The 25,081-nt window shown below is 47.3% G+C and overlaps 2 protein-coding genes across 3 annotated transcripts in view; one reads left to right on the top strand and one right to left on the bottom strand.

The window, feature by feature from the left end:
- Positions 1–2,835: 2,835 nt before the first annotated feature.
- LOC121444864 (flagellum-associated coiled-coil domain-containing protein 1-like) lies at positions 2,836–19,084 on the top strand. Its single transcript, XM_041646789.1, is given in 13 exon segments — positions 2,836–2,964; positions 3,493–3,607; positions 6,153–6,292; positions 7,702–7,795; positions 9,923–9,984; positions 11,304–11,401; positions 12,256–12,308; positions 14,492–14,591; positions 14,938–15,041; positions 15,832–15,894; positions 17,794–17,883; positions 18,017–18,126; positions 18,980–19,084. Coding segments are annotated over 13 exon segments (1,233 nt in total). The 5' UTR covers positions 2,836–2,851; the 3' UTR covers positions 19,071–19,084.
- A 3,001-nt stretch (positions 19,085–22,085) lies between these two features.
- The window catches only part of LOC121444834 (caspase-8-like), a 35,943-nt gene continuing 32,947 nt past the window's right edge, over positions 22,086–25,081 (bottom strand). For both annotated transcript variants that reach the window (XM_041646735.1, XM_041646736.1), the window contains exons 9-10: positions 23,908–24,406; positions 22,086–22,442 (exon numbers count right to left, since the gene is read on the bottom strand). In XM_041646735.1, the coding sequence (XP_041502669.1) occupies positions 22,307–22,442; positions 23,908–24,406 (635 nt within the window). In that variant the 3' untranslated portion in view covers positions 22,086–22,306. The remainder of the gene's footprint in view (positions 22,443–23,907; positions 24,407–25,081) is intronic.

The raw sequence follows: 25,081 nt of genomic DNA, 5'->3' as shown, positions 1-25,081 counted from the left end.
GGGTGGCTTTCTCTCCAAGTGTGACTTTCACTGAAATACCTGGGGACAACTGAGCTGTCTTCTAAGGGACGCTCCTGGCATGCCTGCTCAGCCCTTCTGAAAGCCTTCGTCTGGGTCTGCAGGTCTTCACCGTCCTGTGGCTTTCGGCCTTGGCATCTCAACCCCTTGGGGGATAAACATCTTGATTTGCTGTAAAATGAGCCCTGATTTTGTTCTGATGAGGTCTCGTTTCCCTAAAAGATTACGGTTTCTTTAAGACTCTCAGCGTGGAAAGGAACCACAGGGAATGAATCTTTGAAAGAATTAAGGTAAGATCGTAGGAAGATTTTCCAGTGGGCTGTTTATGACTCAGACCCTGTCTGAAGCTCTGTGGCTTCACTCCCGGCCTTGAGGGAAACACTGGGGAGAAAACACCGGAAAGGAAAAGAAGGGGAAACACACATATACCACACACACACATACCACATACCACACACACACATATCACACACACGTACACACACAACTACATACCACACACATACATCACACCACACACACAACCACATACCACACACATACACATATCACACACACACAACATACATACACAGACACATACACACCCCACACACCTCACACTCTCTCTCACACACACACCACATAACACACACACATATAACACACACACCAAATAACACACATACACATACAATACACACACCAGTAAACATGTGCCCAAAGGCTCTCCAGGTACCCCATTCCACCTTGCTTGTCCCGTTCCTCCCACATCTCAGCCCCACCTCATGACTTGTCCACATCTGTTCTGAGGGCTCATTAGTTTTGGATTACTGGTTTTAAACGCTTTGAATATGATCCCAGAGGATGCCAAAGGAACTTTTTTAAAGCACAAATTGATAAGCATCGAGGCATTTTTATACTGAGGAAGAAGGAAACAGACATTTATCAATACGAAACTGGTTAAAATAGAAATAAACGCAGCCATAGAAATTCCCAGTTGTGGGCCAAGAGAAACGGCTCAGTGGTCAACGGTGCTCGCTGCTTTTCCAGAAAACCCTAATTTGGTTCGGAGCAACCACATTTGGTGGCTCCCAATAGCCTGCCACTCCAGTTCCAGATTTCTAAGCTTCTCTTCTGGCTTCCATGGGTTCCTGAACACTCGTGACATATACCCACACAGACAAAAACACATACACAAAATCAAAATAAATCTTTTTTTTCAGTTTTTGAATTGCAATGATATGGAAACTGATCTTGACTTACTTGAAAGATTGTTTTAAGTTTGCTTTAAAAATAATATGATGTTGGCTGGGTGATAGTGGTGCACGCCTTTAATCCCAGCACTCAGGAGGCAGAGGCAGGTGGATCTCTGTGAGTTCAAGGCCAGCCTGGTCTACAGAGCGAGTTCCAGGACAGCCAGAGCTGGGCTGTTACACAGAGAAACCCTGTCTCTAATAATAATAATAATAATATGTTGGAGGAGTGAAATGGAGTGGAGGTGGGGTGTAGACGAATAAGATTAGTCACACTGACAACTATTAAAACTATGGGATGGTTTCTTATTCTTTTTCTACATTTGGCTTTTTTGAATTTCTTGATTGCAAAAAGCTTACATTTTGAAAATGAGGGCATGTTACATTTCTGCGTAATAGAAACTCATGGCATTATCTTATAAAAATATATCTGGGCTATAAATATAGTTTGCTTCTGTTTGCAGAAAGTTTTGTAAATCTATTCGTTTAGAACACAGAAAGTTCTGGAAGGTATTCCTTCAAATATTTCCAGTGGTCAGCTTTGGATGTTACATTTTTTATATTTTTTTTTACTTTCTTGGTGTTTTCTGTTGTGGCTGTGTCTAAAATGAGCTAATTTCATCGTAATACACACACACAAATAAACCTATATTCCTGTTTTTTAAAAAGAAAAAATAGTATAAAGGAGAGTCTCTATGTGTATGCCACTGCAGTTCACAACAGTCATCTCTGTGTGCAGGACCAAGAGCCTCGCCTAGGTCTCATTATGTGCAACCCGGCACGAACCAGCATGGGCAGGATTTTTAAAGACCAGGCAACAGGCTCAACAAAGCAGGTTTCCTGCAGTCCTGTATCTAAGGTGTAGTCATGCCTACCCGATCTTAAAACCACAGGTCTGGGGGTGAGTACCGAGACGGATCTGGTATGGAAAGTCAGCTCCCTTCCTATCAATGCCGTCAGGAAGCAAACCTCTCCACGTCTGGAGTAACCTGACAGCTGCCTTCTGTGCAGCTGCCCTGATAGGAGCTTGTTCTCCGTTCCCTTCTGCAATTCAGGTAGGCGACCCGAACTGAGAAGCAGGGCGACTCATTCATGCCATCGCTGGAGACGTAGAGCCCATTTCCCAGGATGTTCTGCACAAGGTCCGCTGTGGGGAATCTCTGTCAGGCAGAGTGAGCGGGTATGAGCTTGAGGAGGAACAGGTCATAGGGACGGAGGGAATACGGGCTTCCAACCCTGCCATGTGCTCCGTGACATCTCTGTCACCTAGAAGCCTGGGTAGCAAGAGCTGAGCAAGCACGCTATCCTCGAATGACGGTGGTAACTCCACTGTGGACAAGGTTTAATTGCTTAATTGCTTTCAGGTCAAGGGGCCAACTGCGAGACATCATCCTGCAGTAGAAGCCTACATTAGCTCATCCTCCACCGTGGTTCTTCCTGCTGCCCCTTGATCCTTCCCAGTCTCTGCTTGCTTTGATTCTGCATGGTTTAACTCTCTGTGGTTCTTTTCTCATCCCAGCAAGAGTCCCTGACCTCGCAACCAAGACTGCATCTGACCCTGGCCATAGCAACCAAGACTGCATCTGACCCTGGCCATAATGTATCCCAATTCTCTCATCTACTGCACCTGCTGGGACCCCTGGAACTTGGGACCACGGAAGCTAATCAAGACCCCTCATCCACTTCCAAAGACCCTCACAGGAAAGCCTAGGTAGGAATAAGCCGGGTTGGGCTAGGTACAGGAAGTGATGGTTTCCTTTGCAGTTGTCCCCTTTGTCTTATAAGGTTCCCCAGTGGATAACTTGCCACAAATTCCCCACAGAACAGGAAGCCCAGTTTTCCGCCTTCCTGGCCAGCCTGGATGCTGTCCTGATCTTGCAGGCCTGTCTGAATCAATATTTCAGTAAAGAAGACTTGACTTTGCAATTTTGCAGTACTCTATGTGTGTGTGCGTATGTGCGTGTGCGTGTGCGTGTGTGTGTGTGTGTATGTAAAACACCCAAACAGAGCGAGCTTTAGTGGCAGCTGTCCCGAGTGGCTTTGGGGCTTGCCCTGGTAACCAGGAGTTCTTGGAGATAGTAGGCAAGGACAAGTAGGAGAACTCCTTGGACCCAAGGTCTTCAAGGCCTCGAATCTTCCTGATACCAGTTATCACTTCATGGATCCACCATGGATATGCCCTCATTGGGGAGTGCTGAGGCATGTTTTCTAATTCCCAGTGTTTATGTCTTGCTTTCAGACAAACTCATCTTACACCAGTTTCAAGGGAACGCAACTACCTTCAGTCCCAACCAACCAAACCTGTTGTTTCCCCAAAGTAAGTACATATAGCTCGTGAGGCAATGAATACAATAGTCAACAGACACACGAGGAATTGACTCACCCTCAGAGAGCTGCAGGGTGTAGCTCTGGTCACATCCGTTTTGGATATCTCTATCACTGAGGACCTGTACCAACAGATTTCCCAACTACCCAGGGGGTCACACACACACACTCACACACGCACACACACACACTCACACACACACAGGACCTTCATGCTGACTTTAACTAACTTGCTACCAGGGATGTCAACGATTTGCCAAAACCCACTGATTTTTCCTCAGACCAAATCCATGGTGATTTTAGCTCAGAGAAGGTGAGGAAGCAGTGTCTGGCAGAAAGAGCATAGCCTACAGAGAGTTGCCTGGTCCCTGGAGAGTGGGAAGATGAAGCAGCCGGGTGGAGGATGGAGGTCGTCAGGTAGCTGCATGAGATGAAGAAGTTCCTTCACCTGTATTCTCCAAGTAGGGCCAGTGCAGTTATGAGGAAGAGTGTCAGTGAAAGAGATGTGACCACTGTGAAGATGACCCCTGGGGACACGGGGAGCCTCTAGAAGCTGGCAAGGACCAGGAGTCAGTTCCCCCTGGGAGCTCTAGGGTGCAGCCCCACCCACATCCTCTTTGGACTGCCCGTTCATGAGGCCCTGAACCGCTGTGTTCCCCAGCTACCCAGGGTTCCCCCAGAAGGTCAAGGGACTGGCATTGGAGGTGGCAGCCGCAGGGCTCGTCCCCTGAACTTGGCCTTTCGTCTGCTCCACTGAGTCTCCAAGCACGTCCTTCTCTTGCAGAGAAAAAGCCCAGGCAGAAAAGCTGGAGGAAGGCGGCAAACTTCCTTCTGTGAGTAGAAATGGGGTAAGAGCCAGAAGAGCGTTTATCTCGCATCTCCCCTGTGCAAGCACGGGGTTTTTACACACTCACTCTGCCAAATTTTAACAGAGAACCTATAGCATTAACGGTGCACGTTTTATATAGCTGGTAAGTGGCCAAACTGGAACTCTCCCCTATTTTGTGTGGGTCTCTGGGGGAGAACAGACAGTGGCTGTTCATGCTATGACTCATGCCCCAATACAGGAAGTCCTCTGCCATACCGGGAAGCCACAAATCCTGAGGCCGGGGCCATCAAGGCACCTAAAGCCAGCAAAGGCAAAGACAGACATGGGCCTCAGAACATGAGTCCCCGTGGTTCCGACATACGCATGAGACCAGGTTATATTTGCATTTTAGTTTTTGATTTTTGTTTTTCTTTTTCGAGACAGGGTTTCTCTGTGGTTTTGGAGCCTGTCCTGGAACTAGCTCTTTTAGACCAGGCTGGTCTTGAACTCATAGAGATCCACCTGCCTCTGCCTCCCAAGTTCCCAAGTGCTGGGATTAAAGGCGTGCGCCACCACCGCCCGGCCTATATTTGCATTTTAGAAAATGCGCTTTCTCGTAGACCACTTATTTTATCATTCCACCTGTTCCTCCCCTTCCTAAACAAGGACCACACAGTCCTTTAAAGGGCGGGAACGGTCAGGAACCAAGTAAGTGAAGAGAAACACGATAGTATCAGGTGGGAATGTCGTGTCACTGGGAGCCCAGGAGTGAAAGCAGATCAGTGGGGACAGGGTCTTAAGAGCCTAAGTGCAAGGGTTGTAGAGATGGCTCAGAGGTTAAGAGCACTAATTGAACTCAGCGGTCCTGAGTTCAGTTCCCACATGTTGGCTCACAACCTTACCTGTAATGAGATCTAGTGCCCTCTTCTGGCATCCAGGTATATATGCAGATAAAACATTGTATACATAAAGAATAAATAAATTAAAAAAAAAAAGAGCCCAAGCACAAGATGATGAAACCTCAGTTTAGGATGGGACTTAAAGGGAGGTGAGGGCAGAGATGCCAGTTAGGAGATGGTCACAAATGGCCTGGGTCACTTGTGGTACTGTAGGGTGTTCCGTATGTGTCTAGAAGCTATGACTGTAATGTTAGCCAATGGATGGCCTGGGTCATTTGTGGTAGTGCAGGGTGTTCTGTATGTGTCTAGAAGCTACGACTGTATCCATGTTAGCCAATGGCTCTGCCAGGATTCCAGCTTGGCAGCTAAGGAAGGGAGAAGGGTTAGCTCACTACATTGCCGCACCCATGCCAATCATTTCCTGGTGTGCTACTTGGTTGGTTCTCACCCTGGAAAACATCCTTTGCGGAAGTTATCATCACTGTTTTTTTTTTTTCTGGAGAGGAAACTGAGTCACAGAGATGTGGAGTAACACCAGGTCCAAATATTTAAAATTGGCCTATCCAATTCCAAACGTTGAGCAGTTCCCACAATGCCCGGCTACTGGCCGCAGTGGAGGATGGGGAGGAGGCATGGAGCGGTGTGGAGGGATCAGTTGGCACTGCTGAGCTTAAGGGGTCCCAGCGTGGGGGTGAGTGTTGGGAGTGGATCTGCGAGATTTGAGTGTAGCGGCTAGAGAAGGGGGCACAGAAGGGTCTTGGGCCCCGGAATCTCAGCACAGTGTCTCTGTGTATAAGAGATGAGGAGGCCCAGAGGAGGTGGAGAAACCTCAGCTCCTCAAGGCTTCTCTCCGCCTTCCACCTCGAGACCCAGGAGGTGATTGACGTGTCACCTGGCTATAAACTCATTCGAAATCGGGAACAGATTTCTGTCACCTTGGGAGATGAGATGTTCAGTAGGAAGAAGCACTTGGAATCGGACATCTTGAACAAAGTCAAGTTTTCCAGGTAAAGTCTTTGGATCAACACCAGTGTCTGAGAGCTGCCCAGTAAACACCTGATATCCACGTCCAGGTCCCAGGTCCCTGCTCAGAAACAGCCCAGCTAACATAACTTACATTAAAGAGGAAGGTGCTCCTGCCAGGGCAGGGACAGGTGAAATATTCACAAATAGTCTGGATCCTGAGTAGGGGGATTAAGGGCAAAAGCAGTTTCTCCATGACCCAGGGAGAACCCTTGAGAGGTTCAGACCCGGTCCATCCCGCTGAGGGCCAGCCATTGCCTTCCCTGAAGCCCCGCCTCTTTTGCTACCCTCTGACGTCACTCTCGTGCACGTACCCACACATTTCAATTCTACCTCCACGACCTCTCTTTTTATTTCCCCACTGTCCTACCTCAATTCAGACCTCTCACGCCTTACTGTATTCTAGGCGGCTCCCCCGGTGTCTCCTCCTTCCAGCTTTAGTCTGCCCTAGGAACTGTTGTTCTGAAGACTGCGGGGTCAGGCACCCTGAACACCAGTTCTGTGGAAGGAGGAGGGTTGTGGGGGCAGGGCCAGATAGATCTCTGTTGCAAAACACAGCCCGAGGTGGACCACGCAGCAAATGAGAGCCCGTGGAGGGTAAGGGAGGATGGCACCACGCAAACAGAGCTTACGTGGGAGTTTTGTTACGATAAAGGGAGTGAGGGGAGGGAAGGGAGGAAGAGGAAGAGGAAGAAGAGGCCTCTTCAGAAGAGCAATGGGAAAGAGAGCAGAAACAGGCGGAGTTTGTCCCTTTTGCACCTTACAGAATACATAATGGCTTAGCAGTCATAGGAGGGGGCGGGGCATCCTGCCACATGACGGGCCAGCTTAATGCGTGAATCCTAACAATTTCTCTTAGTTGGAGACCAGCCTGAGCAAGTTCCAGGACAGCCAGGGCTGTGATTCAGAGAACCTCTGTCTCAGGAAAAAAAATTTTTTTCTTAAATACTATATTGCTGTCTAACCCAGACTGGACACGAACTCACTATCCTCCTGTTCTTGAGTGCTGGCATTGCAGACATGGCCTCACACACATAATCATATAACCCTCCTCTTAGTCCCATCCATGACCACTCCTTGTTGACTGTAGACATACATCTTCCCACAGCTTCCCCGGTTCCTAATCCTCTGCCCTTCTCCCTCTTGCCTTTAGTTAGCAACAACCAAACTCCGATAAGTGCCCTGCACACTCTTATTTCTCCCCTGCTCAGCAGGACACCACGCTGCCCTCATCGCTTCCAGCTAGCTCACCCGAAGGGCCAGGCACGAGGTCCAGGCACTCTGTTATGAGATATCTTATTCGGAACCACCCCGAATAAGACATCCCGTGCTATAGCGGCGGAGCAGGCGACCTGGGGCTGCTCTGGTGGTGACGGAGGTGTTCGCCCCACAGGACAGACATCATCTCCGACCTTGAGGAGCAGATCTCCGAGTTGATGGCAATAATAGAGCAAATGAACAGAGACCACCAGTCTGCCCAGAAACTGGTGAGTGACCTTGGCACTTACCACACCCTCAGGACTGACACTATCAGAACATCTGTGTGCCAGGCAAGATGCCAGGCAGTCTGCTGTAGTGAGCCGTGCTATCCGGGCACAGATTCTACAAAGAAGACGGTGCACTGAGCAATATCTCTCTGCCTGCATCCTCCCGCTGCCTCTGGCTATGGTGAACACCATCTTCTCCAACCTGGGGTCACTAGTTACTCCCCTCTCCTGCCTTTGTTGTGAGATACAAGCTGCAGGGGTTGCCAGGCTACTGATAATGACCCCAGCATGGAGGATGCCTTCAGTGTCCTGCAAAAGCTTCTAGGAAGCCCCCCCGGTGTCCACTCTCTAGTACTTACTATTAAGTTCTTGGGGCCCTTTCTTCAGAAGCAGCACAATCCCAGTCCCCCCCCCCCACACCCACCCTCTTTTCCTTACTCGCCCTCTCTTGCCCACACCCCACCCCCATCTGCTCCTCAGAGATGGTAAGGCCTCCCCTGGGAAGTCAACTAAGTCTGTCCCACCAGCTCCTTGAGATCATCTATTGTCTGTGTTTTTTTTGAATGTTTCTGACTTCCTTGGGTTGGAGTTTTCCTTGTAGTACTTTCTATAGGGCTGGATTTGTGAACAGGTATTGTTTTAAGCTGGTTTTGTCATGGAATATCTTGTGTTCTCCATCTATGGTGATTGAAAGTTTTTCTGGGTATAGTAGTCTGGGCTGGCATCTGTGGTCTCTTAATGTCTGCATAACGTCTCTCCAGGGCTTTCTGGCTTTCATTGTCTCCAATGAGAAGTCAGATGTAGTTCTGATAAGTCCGCCTTTATATGTTACTCAGCCTTTTTCCTTTGCAGTTCTTAACATTATTTCTTTATTCTGTATGTTTAGTGTTTTGGTTATTATATGCGGCCGTGGTTCTGGTGATCGCTCTTCTAAGTGTAGGTGGAGCTGAGGTTCCATTGGTCACTGTGGCAGCAGGGTTTCTTGTATCGAGAGGGGCAGTGGATGCCGGCTGTGGCACGGGTGCTCTTTCCCAGAGGAACTCCTCATGATTCTCATGATAGTCCAGAAGCCACTGGGGGACACCGCTGCTGCTTTGGCTCCCAGAGATCACTGCTGCTCTCAGCGGGTCACCTCTGATGCCCCTGGGCGGGTCGCTGGGTCCTCTGACATTTGATGCATTTTAAAAGCAGGTGACCTTTTTAACATTTTGGTCATCGGCTCTGATTTGATCCCTTCTTCCCCAGCTCAGGCAGGTGTATATCTGGTGACCAGGGCTAGCCTGAGAATCCAGAGTCACACCAGGAACACACACCCTGCCTGGTGTTGCTGCAAAACTCTCCCTCCCCATAGCAGCCTCTCAGACTGGGTTGTCCCAGCCCGTTTGAATCTTACAGTGAGCCGCCTCGTGACCAGACCTTTCCTGCCTCCGATCTGTTATCTTGTTACCCTGCCGTTTTGATGTCTTCTCCTACAAAAGGGAAACTGAGGTTTGAGAAACTTGCATCCTCTGTGTAAGATGGCGGGACTTCAGATAAATTCACGTTTGGCTTTCCAGCCCAGGCCCCATGAAAGCGTTCCTATTCGTGAGATGGTGGTTAGGGATAAGACATTTCTGAAAGAGTCACTAACACCACAGACAGACAGATAACAGCAGGCAAAGATTCTGAAAAGGCCACACCCCATGGTCTCAGCAGGCTGGGACTCTGAAAATCGTCCACAGTGTGGGGACGATTGTTCTTCTCCTAGGATCCTGCAGCCAAGATGGTTTAACTTCCCAGTAGAGGCAAGGAGGAGAGTGAGGGGGGAGTGTATGGCCACAGGTAGGCCTTTGATGTGTCTGCAGTCTGACGGCTGGTTCTTTTGGACTTTGTTGCTAAATAAGCTGTTTATAAGTGTGAACGAATCCAAAGACGACGCCACACAATGAAATGACCGAAGGAACTAGGTGGTGCCTAGGCACCGCCTTGACGATCAGGCAGGGGACCCTCCCTGAGTGTGCGCCCTCAGCACCGCAGAGCCCACCCAGGAGAGACCGAGGCAGGCTTCCCCTCCGAAGGAGGGGGGCTTCACGTAAATCGGAGCCAGCCTAGTCCTGCATGTGACATTAACACTGGCCCCATTTCCAGCTCTCCAATGAGATGGATCTCCGCTGCGCCGAGATGAAACAGAAGTTCGAAAACGAGAACAGGTAGGCTTCCTGGCAAAGGCGCATGGGCAATGCCTGGACGGGATCCCGGTTCCCTGAGGGCTCCCAGTGGTGCCAAGCGCAGCTGGTTGCTGTGTGTGAGCGACGCGCATGACTTCAGAGAGCAGGGCGGCTTCGTATGAAGCCGCTAAGATGAAGCCGTTTGTGCTTCGTGTTCCTGCTTTTCCATCATGCATCCTTTTCGTTTCCACTGTAATATTTCTTTTGATCGGTTGCTGAGAAAAGCCGTTTTTTTTTTGTTTTTTTTTTTTGTTCTCCACAAAATTTTGTCGTACACGATCTGTTGTGATCCTATTCCCCCCTCTCTCCCCTCTTCCTCTCTTTTTTCCTCCTCCTCCATCCTGCTTTCCCTGATCTTGGCCAACAAAGAAAGAGATGGGGGGAAAGGAACAGAGCAAGTCCGAGGGAGGGAGAAGGGAGTGTGTTGTCTGTGAGGGAGAAGCATCTTGAAGCCCATGCTGGCTTCTGGAGGAGATTCACGTTTGTCACAATCGATGAATCTGCATTGGTACATGGTTATCACCTGCTCAGGGGTCAGCCCTGGTGCAGAACACGCTGTGTGTTTGGAGAAGAAGCGTGTGCAGACACGTCTTCACTGTGAGAGTGTTGGACAAAGGGGCTTTAGGATTTATCTCAGCATGCCCCGCCTACTGGTCCCTCCCCACGCCCTCCCAAGGCAATGCCTAGAAACCACTGATTGGTCTGTCATCTCCACAGATTTTTCTTGCCTAACATTGGGATAGTACAGCATGCAATCTTTGCAGATTAGCCTTTCTCCTTTAGTGATATACGTTTGTGTCTTTCATCTGATTTATGGCCTGGAGGCTCTCACTTTGATACTCAGACCTTATCAGCGTATGGATCCTGGCTGGACCTGGGGTTCTAAACTTATCCTGGGTGCTTCTGTAAGTGAACTGTAAGCAGCAAGTGTTGACTGTTGAGGTCTCACAAATAACAGTGATTGTAAGAAACATCTCACTCTGGATAGAAGGCAGGAGAATGCTCCAGGAAGTGAGGGTACCACTTCGATGAGTGTGCACATGTATGCGTGTGTGTGTGCATGTATGTGTGTGTGTGGTGTCAGTGCAACAAATCAACTCTGAACCTGTGTGTGTGTGTGTGTGTGTGTGTGTGTACACTTGGTCACAGTGTGCCTGTGGATCGCAGAAGACCGCTTTTGGAAGTCAGCTCTTTCCTTCCGCCATGGCTTCCAGGGGTCGAGTTTAGCTTCCATGGCAAGCCCCTTACCTGCTGAGCAGGCTTGCCGACTCTGGATTTCTGTTCACTGATTTGTCCCACAGGGATCTCCAAAAGGCTCACAAACTGGAGCTCGAGAAGTTAGAGAACAGCTACAAAGATGCCCTGAAGGCGGAAAAAGCTTCTGCCCAGGAAAAGCTAGGTACTATCAGACTCTGGGAGGTTAGCACAGCCCAGAGTCTAAGATTTCCTTTCCAAAGCCCAGGGGATGAGGTACTTGAGAATGACACTGGAAAGGGAGAGCCATGCCCTTGCTTTGCTCTGAGGATATGTTTTTATCTGCAAAGTGAGAATGTGAAATGTTTTAAGTGCGTTTTAAAGTTTTAAAATTATATTATCGTTATAATGTCTTCAGGTTTGCTCCCACGTAAAATGATAGTGTTTTGTTACCTCCTGATTGATACACTGTGATTGCAAGGTTCTGTAGTACATAGGGCTGTACTGAGCGGATCACACTGCTTACAGCGCCCTTAGAGAGACCAGTGTCTGCACCGTTCCGGTTCTGGGATTATAGTCTAGCGTCCACAGAGGGAAGGAGAAACCCTACGCTATAGAGTCTATACTACAGTCCTTTCTTTTACGTTAGCATCTTATTTATACTTCGCCTGCTTGCTAATTTCCTCAAGAGAGCGTGTGGTTTTCAGAACCGTCATAAAGGGAGAAACGTGGCTAAAAAGAGAAACGGATGCTCGCTGGGAGGTGGTATCCTTCCTCCTGCAGACAAGGATTTACTCCTGGGAGCTCCTACGAAAAGGACTTGTTAGTTTCAACATCTCTGAGAAGCCTGTTTGTCAGAAAGTACCCGGAGGTTCTCCATCAGTCAGCTCAGGCAGGGTCCAACATCCGGGCTTTTAGTAAGCTTCCAGAAGCAGCTGGGAATCGGTAAAGATTTTATCAGCTGGGAGGAGCAGGGGCGTGGTGCTGAGGCATTCACGCGAGGTTTGGAAAGGGCGCCTGTCAGAAAGTGATGCCCTTGTTTTCTTTCTTTTCTTCCAGAGGACATGGGCAAAGAGTATAAGTACCTGAAGAATATGTTCCACAGGTATCAGGTGAGATTCAGAGCTGTATGGTAGATTCGGAGAGAAGCAAGGCTCATTCCTGGCTGACCACGTGGGAAGAGTGTAGATCTGTTGAGATTCTCAGATCCTTCCTCTGGCGCCACTGTGGTACCTAGCGGCCACCACCACAGCGTTGCTATGAACCCAGCAGGAAGCATGAGTCGCTTGACAAACCAGCCATGCAAATCTGAAGAGGCCCGGAAATGTGAGCCTATTTCCACGTTGACCGAAGTTCCAACCAGAGAGTGGAAACTGACCTCTAGTTCCTTCAAGGTTTTTGTGCTTCTGCCCCAAACGAAGGTCCAACCTAGCTGTAGACCAGACAGTTCTGCTCTCTCAAGGTTATTGTTAACAGGTGTGGCTAATAACCAAACCTTGCACTTCAGGAATAGAGAAGCAGATCTGTTCCTACCTCAAACAAAAGTCTAAGACTCCAATTAAAGCTTCAGTTCCCTTAAGGAGATAACACTGGATTGCACCCACGGAGTGGTTTGCCTACAGAATGTTTTGGTCTAGGGTATGAGTGTGACTTGTTTTGTTCTAGCAACAGAAGGCTTAACTGTGGCTACAGCCCTCAACCTTCAATTGGTTTGTTCTTTCCTTGTATCATGTTAATGTAATTTTTTTGTCTTACCTTTTGGGGTCGGGGTATTTTAAGCAGTTGGAAATTAAACAGGAGCAAATTTCAGTACTCACTGGAATTCCCTCCCGATACCACTCCATCTTTCTCCATCTTATTATTTTCATTCACGTCTTCATATTCTTTGCCATATTTCTAATTCCCAATGCTTCTACCCTGGTGAGAGGTACTTTTGTCGAGACTGGTCCCTGACACAAATCTACTGAAAAAAAAAATGTTTGTGGTCATCACAGTAATAGCTGTTGACTGTTTTTCCAAAAGGAAGTGGGGGAGAGGATTAGGGCTGGAGAGATGGCTCAGCAGCTGAGTTCTTGCTGCTTCCAGAGGACCCAAATTCAGTTCCCAGCACCCACATGGTGGCTCAAAACCATGTATAACTATAGTTCCAGGGGATCCAATGCCCTCTTCTGCTTCCTCAGGCACCAGGCACACAGTAAGCACACAGACATACATGCAGGCAGAACACATAAAACAAGTACATCCGTTTCCCCCCCGCCCAGTGGAAATAACCAACAACAGCAACACCAAAAAGAAAGAATCGCCACTCCCCAGAGATGACCCTGCAAACACCTGTGCTTAGTCTCAACTTTCACTGAGACCGTGGTATAGCGAATCTAGGTCCATTTTTGTATCTTCTTCTCACTGGGCATATTGGTGCCTGTGCCTTCTTTTTCGTGACTGCTCTCCTAGTGAACGGGCCTTGGGGATCTCACTGTCCCCTTCTAGGTGACTGTGTGCTATTTCCATCACTCGGCGTATCAGGAAATAGCACTTTGAACATCTTTGGTCCTAGCCGTGGAGTGCTGGTCAACGGAAGGGACATAGTTCTGGCTTTTCACAGAGTTGTTGACTTGACGCAAAACGGAGTCATCTGGGAGAAGGGAAACTCATTGGAGAAATTGCCTCCTCCATTGCCTGTGGACAAGTCTGTAGAGCATTTTCCAGATTAATAATTCATGTGGGAGAGCCCCGCCCACTGTGGGTGGGGCCACCTCTGGGCAGGTTAGCAGGCTGGGCAAGCCACAGGAGCAAGCCAGTAAGCAGCACTCCTCCAAGGCCTCTGTGTCAGCCCCTGCCCTGGTATCTCCCAGGGATGGGCTGTAACTTGGGCGTGTAAGCCAAACAAACCCTTTCCTACCCAAATTGCTTTCGATCAGACTGTTATCGCAGCGCAGCAATAGAAAACAAAATAGGACGTTTCCCCGAGTCTGATGAAGTTCCCGTGTCGGAGCTCTCTCCCAAGTGATTGCGGAACTGGGCGGGATTCTCTGATACAGGGAGCCTTACTTGTCTCCAAAGGAAGTCGGGGTCCAGCTTGGCGAATGCTGCTGGTAGACGGCCCTTGACCCCTGGGCTTATCCCAGCTCTCCAGCGAGTTTAGCTGGGATCGTTTTTTTTTTTTTTTTGTCTTAAGGACCACCCACCCAGGAGCCCCCGGTGAGCCCCCCCCCATGCTATGCCGAGCACCCAAGGACGCAGCCACAGTCTCTGCAGTGTCCCCCACGTTATAGCTCTATCCATTGCGCCTCTACAGGACAGCATTTATGATGAGATGGAAGACAAGTGGACAAAGCGGAAGGCAGAATGGGAGAAGGATGAGAAGCTGGAGAGGGAGAAGATCCTGCTGCAACAGAGTGAGTACCGCAGAAGCTGAGGGCTTTTCCCCGGGAGTATCAAAACAGCGCACGCCTTTAACCCCGGCACTCAGGACAGGAGGGTCTCTGTGAGTTCGAGACCAGCCTGGTCTACAGAGAGAGTTCCAGGACAGCTAGGGCTAAACCACACACTGAAGAACTGAGATAATCCCATGTGGCTACCGTCACAACACGCAGGAGGAGTTGACCTCCCCAGCTGAGGGTCAGAGCGTGCAACCCGTGTGAAAGGCCCTCATTGCTTCTTGATTCAGTCATTCTGGGGCTTTCTCTCTGGCCCATTTCCTCCACATTTACACTCAAACCTGCTTTGCTCTCTCCTCCGCAGAACACAGGATAACAAAAAAGTTTGAGCTAGAGTCGGAAGAAGAAAAGAGGAAAATGAATGAATCCTTCAGTGCCGTCTTCGAGAACTTCACCCGAGAGAAAGAGGTAACAGAATGCTCTCAGGGTGAGAGTGTGGTCCAGGTGGTGCAAGCAGTTGAGCCTTCTGGGTCTACATACTTAGGTGACTGTTTGTCCCCAATAGACACGCTTCTCCTTCAAGTTTTCTGGAAATATATGCAAAAATAATGACCGTTCTAGTTTGCTTTTGGTTGCTGTGATAAGCCATGACCAAAAACAATATGAAGGAAAGGGATTGATTTCATCCTACAGGGTTGCAGTCCCTCATCAGCTTCTAATGTAGGAAATCAAGGCAGGAACCTGAAGCAGGGACTACAGAGGAACACTGTGTACTGACTTACTCTTTCATGTTCAGCTGCCTTTCTCACACAGCCCAAACCCACCTGCCTAGAGAGGTGACCGCCCACCGTAGGTTGGGCTGTTTGACATCAATTGGCAGTCAAGGAAATGCCCATATGCATGCCCTCTAGCTGATCCGATGGAGGCAATCCTCAAATTGAAATGTTGGAGCAACCAACTTTGGCTAAAGCCTAGAGTAGCTGACAGATCATTTTCAGAGGCAGGAACATTTTCAGAACCATCTTACCCTCTCTTGGCAAGGCTTGGCAGTCTTTTTTCTTGTATCCTGCTTGTCCAGTCCAGACTATATATATACTAAATAAGATAGTCACAAAATATTACTTCAAAATGCCACATCTCCATTGATAATGCCGTAAGTTCAGTGAGTGTTGTATTCTTGAACCCTTGAGCGGCTTCTTAATTCTCTAAAAGAATACCCAGAACCACAGTACTGACTTTTTCAAAAACTTGTTTTTAGGAGCTCATTAAACAGCATGATGAAGATCTGTTGCAAATGCAGGAGCTGAGAAAATCCAAGGAGGTAAGCATCTCTGTGCAACTGGTATCTTGCAAATGATACACTCTCGGGAAAAGTAAAAGCCATTTTACTCAAAGAAGTCAAATGAATGGAGTGGCGAAACCCATGTGTTGGGCTCACTAAGTCATAATGACTCTTGAACTGTATGTAAAGCAGATGCAGCCCTTCTCAGAGCCAGCTGTGAGCAAATACATCAGCAACAGACTGCGGGATCAACCATGTTGAATAACTTAAAACACAGAACTTTGAATCACAGAACACCATGTTCTTCCCTCGGAGCCCTGAACCTTCCAAATGTCTCCAACAGAACCTTGTTGCTAAGCCCCTCCTTTGGGTGTACCTTAGACACGGTGGTTTCTGCAGGGCTCTCTTCTGCTGGGACACACAAGGTCATTTGTGAAGGCAGATGAAAAAAAATATCTGTTAAATAAAAGTAATTTGTGTTTTTCGTTTTCTCTGAAAATGTAATTTGTGTCCAGAATAGACATGCCACTGAACAGGCATCATGAAGAAATCTTATCTTCAAGCCCAGGCAGGACCAGCAATGTAAGGGCCAAACAAACTATAGCATTCGAACAAGTCCAGAGAGTGGCCTCAGAGCCAGGGAGTCCTAATGTAATCTCAGAACAGCTCTTGTGAGCGTCTCTACTAATTCTGTCTGAGGCTATAATCCCTGAGTCTGTTTCCATTCTGATTTATTTGTCTACAAGTCTGCTGAGCTTTGAGTAGGTGCTGGTCATTGTGTTGCTTACTACTGTGAAGAGATACCATGACCACAGGAACTCTTGAAAAGGAAAACATTTAATTGGGACTGGCTTACAGTTCAGAGGTTCAGTCCATTATCATCATGATGGGACATGGCTGCGTGCAGGCAGACCTGGTGCTGGAGAAGTAGCTGAGAGTTCTACATCTTGCAGGCAGCAGGAAGTGAACTGTCTTACCAGGCATGACTTGAGCATATGTGAGACCTCAAAGCCCTCCCCCTCAGTGACACACTTCCTCCAGAAAGACCACACCTCCTAACAGTGCCATTCCCTTTCGAGGCCAGCATGGTCTACAAGAACTAGTTCCAGGAAAAAAAAAAACTTTAGCCATGTGGTTGTGGCTCATGCCTTTAATCCCAGCGCTCGGGAGGCAGAGACAGGCAGATCTCTGAGTTCGAGGCCAACTTAGGCTACAGTTCCACAACAGCCAGGGTTACGCAGAGAAACCTTGTCTTGAAAAACCAAAATAGATAGTTAGGGAGATAGATAGATAGATAGATAGACAGACAGACGTGTATATAGGTGATGACAGATAAGTTAGATAGATGATAGATAAGATAGATAGACAAATAGATAGATAGATAGATAGATAGATAGATAGATAGACAGACAGACGTGTATATAGGTGATGATAGATAAGATAGATAATAGATAAGATAGACAAATAGATTGATGATAGATAAGATAGCTAGATAGACAAATAGATAGATAGATAGATAGATAGATAAGATAGATGATAAATAGGCAGACGACAGAGACAGATAGATAGGTGATAGATGATAAATAAGATAGATAGATGATTAGATAGATGGATAGATAGATAGATAGATAGATAGATGGAGAGAGATAGAAGAAAATAAAGGACCACACCTGCAAATGCATGCTGGTGACCCGTGACTACCGGCCCCGGCACTCTGATGATAGACTGATGGACAGAACACAGGTGGGAAAGAGAAGGAGAAGGAAGGGCAGACAGCATGGCGGCTGGTCGGCTGTCAGTGATACAGGGAAAGTCGCCGAAGCTGACACACTGCATTCTATTCCACGCGTCCCCGAGAGGGAAACAGTCCTTGAGTTCCCTCCCGTCTCGGGGACCTTGCATCCGCACGACGTCCTGAGGCGGTTTCCTCTTGCGCAGATCTTGGAGGCCGAGTTGCAGGCACAAGCGATCGTCTTGGAGACACTGAACACGAGCCTCTACCACTGCCAGCTGGAACTCCAGAGAGAGGTGAGGCCTGGCTGGAGAGAGAAGGCAGTGCTGGCCACAGAGGAAGCCCAGAGCGTTGTGCTGTGCTGCCCAGGAGCCTTGCCCCCGCCCCGCTGGGTCTGGGGGAAGATGGCTATTCAAATTTATCTTTCAGAAAACCGTAGTGGGAAACCTGGAGAAACTGTTTCAGACAAAGCTTGCTGAAGCTGAAGAGAAGTACAAGTACACCATCCAGATCCTGACGGAGGAAAACATCTGCCTCAGGTACGGGGTACGGGGTACGGGTGCTGCCGCTCAGGGGACTTGGCTGAGTTACCCCTAAGAGTGGGGAGGGCATCATAGCGAGGGCTAGATCAAGACAAGCCAGCGACTCCCGACTTTTGCGAGCAGGCGTGGCACTGTGCCTGGACAGAAGCTTACCTGGGAGGTAGATTGTCTGAGGTGGGAGGTTTGTCTGTGGGGTATCTAGAGTCCTCTCCCCTCAGTCTGTTTTTGTGTGAAACACAGGAAGTTTGCCTATGGATCTCTGAATGGCTTTGTCTTGTGACTAAGGATTGTTTTTCAGAGTTGAATGGGTTTTAACTTTCAGATTTGGTTCTTCTGGTTCCTGTTGAGACCAGCTGCCAATCAGAATCACTATTTCCTGAAGGGGCTTCCTTTATTGTTTTTTTAAATTATATAGGTTAATTAGAGTGTGTTGTATGTCTGGAGGTTTATATATACATATACATACATATATTATTTTATTTCATATGCATCAGAGTGAGGATGTCAGATCCCCTGGAACTGGAGTTACTGACAGCTTTGAGCTGCCACGTGGGTGCTGGGAATTGAACCTGGGTCCTCTGGCAAAAGCATCCAGTGTGTTAAACACGGAGCCATCTCTCCAGCCCCTGAAGGTGCTTCTTAAACCACTAACACAGAAGATAAGTTACCCGTCGTCATGCCTATTTCCACTGGGAATATGATCACCCCAGATACCACATTTCATCAGGATTTTAACTATGACAAGGGAGATTACTTCCTCGGACAGGAGAAAAACCACACTTCTCTGCAAACACCCTGTATCCCGTCTACCCTTTGAGGCTATAGCAGCAATGTGCGGTTCTTCTTACAGGCAAAAGATGGTGACCAAGAGTGAAATGTCCGACATGTCGGCGTCTGCTACTCCTTGTTCGCTTGAGTCTGACTTGCCCAAACGTAGATAACGAACCGCGCTCCCCAGCTGTGTACGCTGCCACGCAGCTCCTACGGAACTACTACGGACTCCAGCAAGGCTTTCTGGAGAAAGGCAGATGGGTTGTTACGACTTTATTTTTGTCTCTTTTTTTTTTTTTTTTTTTTTTTTTTTTTTTTTTTTACAGTTTGCATTCTCCAGAATGGTTAGAAATGTTTGAAACCTTATCTCAATTGTATCGTGAATCTTCTGTGAAAACTGTTGTCGTCTGTCCTGGGGTTGAAACTTCTGTGCTCTGTGCAAATATTTCCTTTCCGGCTTCTTACATATTTTGATCGGAGACTGGCTTGAAGGGAATTCTTATTAAAGGATGCATTATGAGGTGTGAGTCTTGTCCCCCAAGGGCACATAGCAAGCACGAAAATTCATTGATTTAATTCCAAAAAAAATTTTCTTAGCTGATATATCATACGCCTTAGCCCAACGACTCAAGAAGACTAAGAGACGATTTACCCTGTCTCTGATCATCATGAGAATCTAGACACCCACAGGAGACCAACATCTACATGGAAGTGGGGTGGACACACAGGAACCCATCATGTAAGCAGGATGCCAAGGCCTCTGTGGAGACTTACACAAACCGAGGTGAACTCAGAGCCACGCCGTCCCTCATCACGACATTTCTTAGACTCATTGGATTGCCTGCCCTTTGATTAAAAAACAAATTCTGGTTTGGCTTTTTGTTTGTTTATCGAGACAGGGTTTCTCTATGAACCCCCCTGACTGTCTTGGAACTGTTAGGGTCCAAGAGAAGCCCCTCAAGGAAAAACCAGTCACGTATGCAATAACAAGATCACTTTATTAATTCCAACATTGGGGTGGCACATGGCAACCCCCAAGAGGGTCACAAGCTCCTTTGAAGCAGAGTTAGGGAAATTCCAGGGAGGAGGGATTAATCTGGGGCTGATTGGTGGGAGGTTCTAGTGGTTGGGGACCTTCCAGCTGCAGGGCAGGGAAAGCTATCTTTAGTTATCAGGAGACTGGGGATGGGGGCCCCTGCTGAGGCAGCAAAGGGGCTCTGGGAGCCTGCTGAGTTGGCAGAAGGCTGTAGGGCACCTGCTGATTGGTTGTTCCTACGTTGTGGTTTTCCTGAGGACCATCTCATTTTAGTGAACTGAAACTAAGGCTTGGACTCTATCAGGGCTACTAGGAGAACCCGTCGTGGCTCTGGTCGGCCTCCCCCCAGCCTCCTCCCATGCCTGCCTCTGCCTCCTGAATGCTGGGATTAAAGGCGTGAGCCACCGCTGCCTGGTCAAATGTGTTTTTCATGTGGAAGTGATTCTTTAAGTGCCAACTATGAATGTTGTTCCACAGCCGTGGAAGTCATTACTAGAGGCTGAATGTTTCCCACGCGTGAACATGCCATTTGTCAAGCAAACAAAAAAAAAAAAACAGAAACAGCAGAGGCCAACACAGCCATCCCCTAGAAACAGTAAGCTCAATTCACAAGTTGTTCTACTTTTTAAAAACCACCTTTTCTTCTCGCTGACGGTTTATTTATAAAAATATATAATTCTACCAACACAAATTCAGTAAAAATATATACTAAAGAATAATTTGTAGGACAAACAACTCAGTTTTTTAAAAAAATATAAAAATAGAGAAGAAACCTATACATTAATATGGATTGAAACACAAGCAAAATCCAAGATAAAGATCTTGCTAGATCATTATTCAAGCTGTAAAAAATGCAAGATTGGGAAATTTTAATACTGACTGTTCTTTGATGTTTTAAAAGGCTTAGCTACCGAAAAAGTGCCTCATCTTGCAGCACGATTAATAAAAACTCAGAGACTCATAGAAATGGGTTAAGTTAAATGTAAGAGCTAGTTGGTAATAAACCTGAGCAATAGGCCAGTTTGTAATTAGTATTAAGCCTCTGAGTGGTTATTTTAAAAGCAGCTGAGGGACTGGCCAGGACAGAAAAGTCACCGTTTACGTCTGGCACCTCACTGGGTGACGAATGAAGCATGATCCTAATTAGTCTTAATAATAAACACCTGGAGTCAGATAGTGAGGTAAGTGCTGAAAGATCAGAGAAGCAAAGGGGCAGCCATGGTCACTTCTTACCTATCCTGTTCATGCTCTGCCTTATCACTTCCTATCTCCTGTCTGTACAGACCTCCAGATCTCTATGGCAAGTGTTGGCAGAACAGAAACAAAATATCACGCAACATTTACCCATCTCTATGTTGTGTGTATGTGGGAGAGTGTGCTTTGGAGATCGGAAGATAACTCATGGGAGTCAATTCTTTCCTTCTACCATGTTGGTTCCGGTACACATCTCACCAGCCCTCATGTTCACCGTTTTTTAAAAACCAGAACGTTACGCATATTCTGAAGATGTAACAATATTAAAATTGATAAGTTTTACTTTCCCTCATGTGTATGTGTATGGTGGGGTTCTTGCACGCATGTTCATGTCCATAAGCATATGTGTGAGGTCCACAGGCTCTTGCGTGCACATGTGTGGTCTCCCTCAATAACTCTCCATCTTCATCATTGAGGCAGGGGCTCTTCTGGAAACCCAGAGCCCCACATTGGTAGTCTGGCTACACAGCTTACTCCTCCCTTCCAAGCGCTGGAATTATAGGAGGGTCAGTATGCCCACGGACATTTACATGGTCCTAGGGATTCGAACATGGGTCCTCATGCTCGTTTGGCAATGCTTTAACCACTGAGCCACCTCCTATTCCAGTCCAGTTTAACTTTAACTGCACCAAGTAAACGTAGCTCTGCAACTATGTTTAAAGTTATTCCCTCCAGAACCCGAGGGCGCCTTTTCTTTTTATCACCGTGCAGGTCTCTTAACAGCCCTCGATTAATTGGGAAATTACCCTGAAGAGAGAGATATGCTCAGAATTATTGTCTGCAAAAGAAAACTAACCTGGAAGAATTACATGTTGCACAGAAAAAAAAAAAAAACACCCAGTGGTCAGCCCTGAAAACAGACATACAAGTAACAAGATGTACGCGGAGCCGGTTGTGTTTTTGAAAAAGATTATATATATTTATGTAGCAACAACTCATGAAGAAAAGAACTCATAAATTTGAAAGAGAGGCAGGATTATGTGGGAAGGGGTGAAGAGAGGAAAGGGCCAGGATAAATGATTTAGTAGCTCAAAATAAAAGAAATCATAAAAAATAAATTATAACCCACCAACCCCCCCAAAACAAAATGTGAGTGTCACCCACGTGGCGCACACATCAGTTGAGAGGGAAGAACAGCTTCTTCCGTAACGTGAAGATGGGCTGGGGCATCTGCTTCCCCATGTTCCTCCTGTCGTCCTTATTGCTCACGTCATAGTTTACGCCAGTCAGGATGCTGAGAATATCGTCACCTCTGAAACACAAAGCCACAGAAAGTGTTGATCCGGGGCACCATGGAGCTCACCGCCTCAGCAGCTGTACCCAAGGAAACCGCTCTAGTTCTGTCTCTCGGGATTTGAACTTGTTGAGTTGCTGAATCAAGACCCTACACCCCAGCTATCCTGACAACTCAGTTTCCTGAGAGCCCACTGAGGTATCTGTGGTTTGCGTGGGATATCTGCTGATGGTGGGAAGCCTCAGCATTCCCAACAGAACCGAGCTCCTTCCCTCCTACTATGTGTGTTCCTTGCTGTGTCCCATGAATGGTCATCTGGGCCCCACAAGGGCCTCAACCGCTCCCAATGGCTTCTGCTTAGATCAGCACTGCTCCCACAGAACCGTGCGCAGATTTCTACCAATGTGTGGGCAAGTGAAAGTCAAATGCTTCCTGCTGCCATCTCCACCCCTTTGTCATCGACTGAGCAATCTTGTTGGGCAACCTTTTCATTTCTCTGTGTAGCTGACACAGATCCCACAGGACTCATGGTCTGTGTTACAAAACGAAGCCACCACACTGATGCCACGGTCTACTCTCCACACCCTTCACACACTGGAAATGTAAAACACAGATCTAAAAGAACCCCATAGAAGGGCTCCACATTGTTCAGCTGTTAGCCGGGTGGGCATTGGGGAACCTGAAAGATGGTGCCCTAATTGAACTGAAGGTGAACCCATGTCATAGGGATAGTGTCCCACATCTGTGGCTTAAAAGAAAATCAAATTAGTGGAAACATAGGGTCTCCTACTCTTTGCTACATCCTACAGTTTACTAGGAAGAGCAAAGACTAGAGAGCTTTTATAGGGTTTCTTTTCCAATTTTTTTAAAAATTATATTTACTTATTTGTATGTGCATGAAAGAGAGAGAGAGAGAGAGAGAGAGAGAGAGAGAGAGAGAGAACATGGCATACATGTGGCGGTTATAACAACTTGAGTAAGTCTCTCCACCACATAGGTCCTGGGGATCAAACTCAAATCATCAGACTTGGCAGCAAGTACATTGACCCACTAAGCCGTCTCGCCAGCCCTACACTAAGACTTCTGACAAAGCTGAAATATGTTACAGTGGATGATTTCCATCTGGGAAGACTCCCCAAAGAATTGGGATTGCCTCTGTCATGCTGCTGCCCAGAGACAGAGAGCTGGACAGTGTGATATTATCATCCTCTCCCGCTCTGTGGTGCCCTGGTTGCTGAACAAATGAAACTCCTCATTTTCACGTTTTTTCTCATCTATGAACTAAAGAGAGTAACATGTGCCCTCTCTTCGACTTTGCAACCATCCTGGAAAATATAACTATATGAGTTACATTCAGAGATGAAACACTCGCCATGGGTACTTCTTGCTACATATTATCTCAACCATAAACATCTTCTAACAGGCTCTGACTACAGCCGCGAGGTAGCATAACCCTGAGAAGGACCCGGAAGGCAAGACTCACAGAGGACATCTTTCTCTCAGGCTCTCGCAAAGTGACTGGATGTACCAGCTTCCACGCATGGGTTCTCGGTAGGAAACACAATATTTCACAGTAGCCATCCCCAGCAGAAAGTCAGCCTCATCTGGAATATAGTTCTTTTGAGATGATGAGTCCATGTCTAAGTAGTTGTCCCTCTCCGAGTCGGTCTCAACGGGTACAGCTTTATGGAAGCTATCCCCTTGACAAGCCTGAATGAAAAAGACTTTGGGTTTTCCAGCCAGAGAAGGACAATTTGAACCAGTGAAATACGATGTCAGCTCACGGATGGAGGCTTCCTTCCCATCGGTGCCGTAGATGATACCCTTGTCTCCGTGGGAGAGGATGCAGCAGATGAAGCAGTCTTTGCTCTCGTGGTCCATTCTTTGGAAGGCTCTTAGGATCTCACGGATCTTACTGACTGTGCAGTCTTTGTGAGACACGACCTCAAAATGAAGCTTTTTAAAGGTCTCAGTCAACGCTTCTGAAAGATAAAAGGGGAAACAATATATTACAAGAGTTCGCAGAACACAGCCCAAGATGGATAAAACACTAACAGGCAGGAATGAGAGCCTGGGATCCCTGGGCAAGGTCATCTGTCCTACTAACTGGAGTCGATAGGCACCTAATGTTCTCGGCGAAAGCACTGTGCCAGGAAGCTAGTTTGTTGAGCTCTTGCATCATGAAGATAATTTCTACTCTCATTCTTTCTGGCAGTTTGGCTAAAGAGAGAGTGTTCTTTCCAAATCCCCTTCCCTCTGAATTTTCATCTTAGCTTCCATGTTCGCTATTATGAGATTCAATGCCATTTTGATCCCTGGCTTCTTTATATAGTTGACTTATTCTCAACCTTCATTCTTCTTCCCTCTTAATTTCTAAGACGCAGCAAGCTCTCTCAGTCTGGAGACTGCGTCCTCTCTTCTTGGCTAGTTCTACTCCTTGTCTTCTTTATACGGAACTCGTGGTCACAGGTCAAGCATCTTTAACCAGTATCCCTGTTTTCTTATTCTCCTGTTCTGTTTTCCATTGTCAATTCTTTTCTGTCCAACTCTCTGAGACTTGATCTTCCACACTTGTATTGTTGCTCGTATATTTAAATTTTTTTATAATTATCATTTTGTGTGTTATGGGTGTTTTGCCTTGTATGTAGGTGTGTGTG

The sequence above is a fragment of the Microtus oregoni genome, unplaced genomic scaffold (genome assembly GCF_018167655.1).
Source record: "Microtus oregoni isolate MIOR12 unplaced genomic scaffold, Mior012 000144F_ref0000341, whole genome shotgun sequence".
In the NCBI taxonomy this organism is placed as follows: Eukaryota; Metazoa; Chordata; class Mammalia; order Rodentia; family Cricetidae; genus Microtus; species Microtus oregoni.
This window is presented reverse-complemented; position numbering and strand designations above follow the sequence as displayed.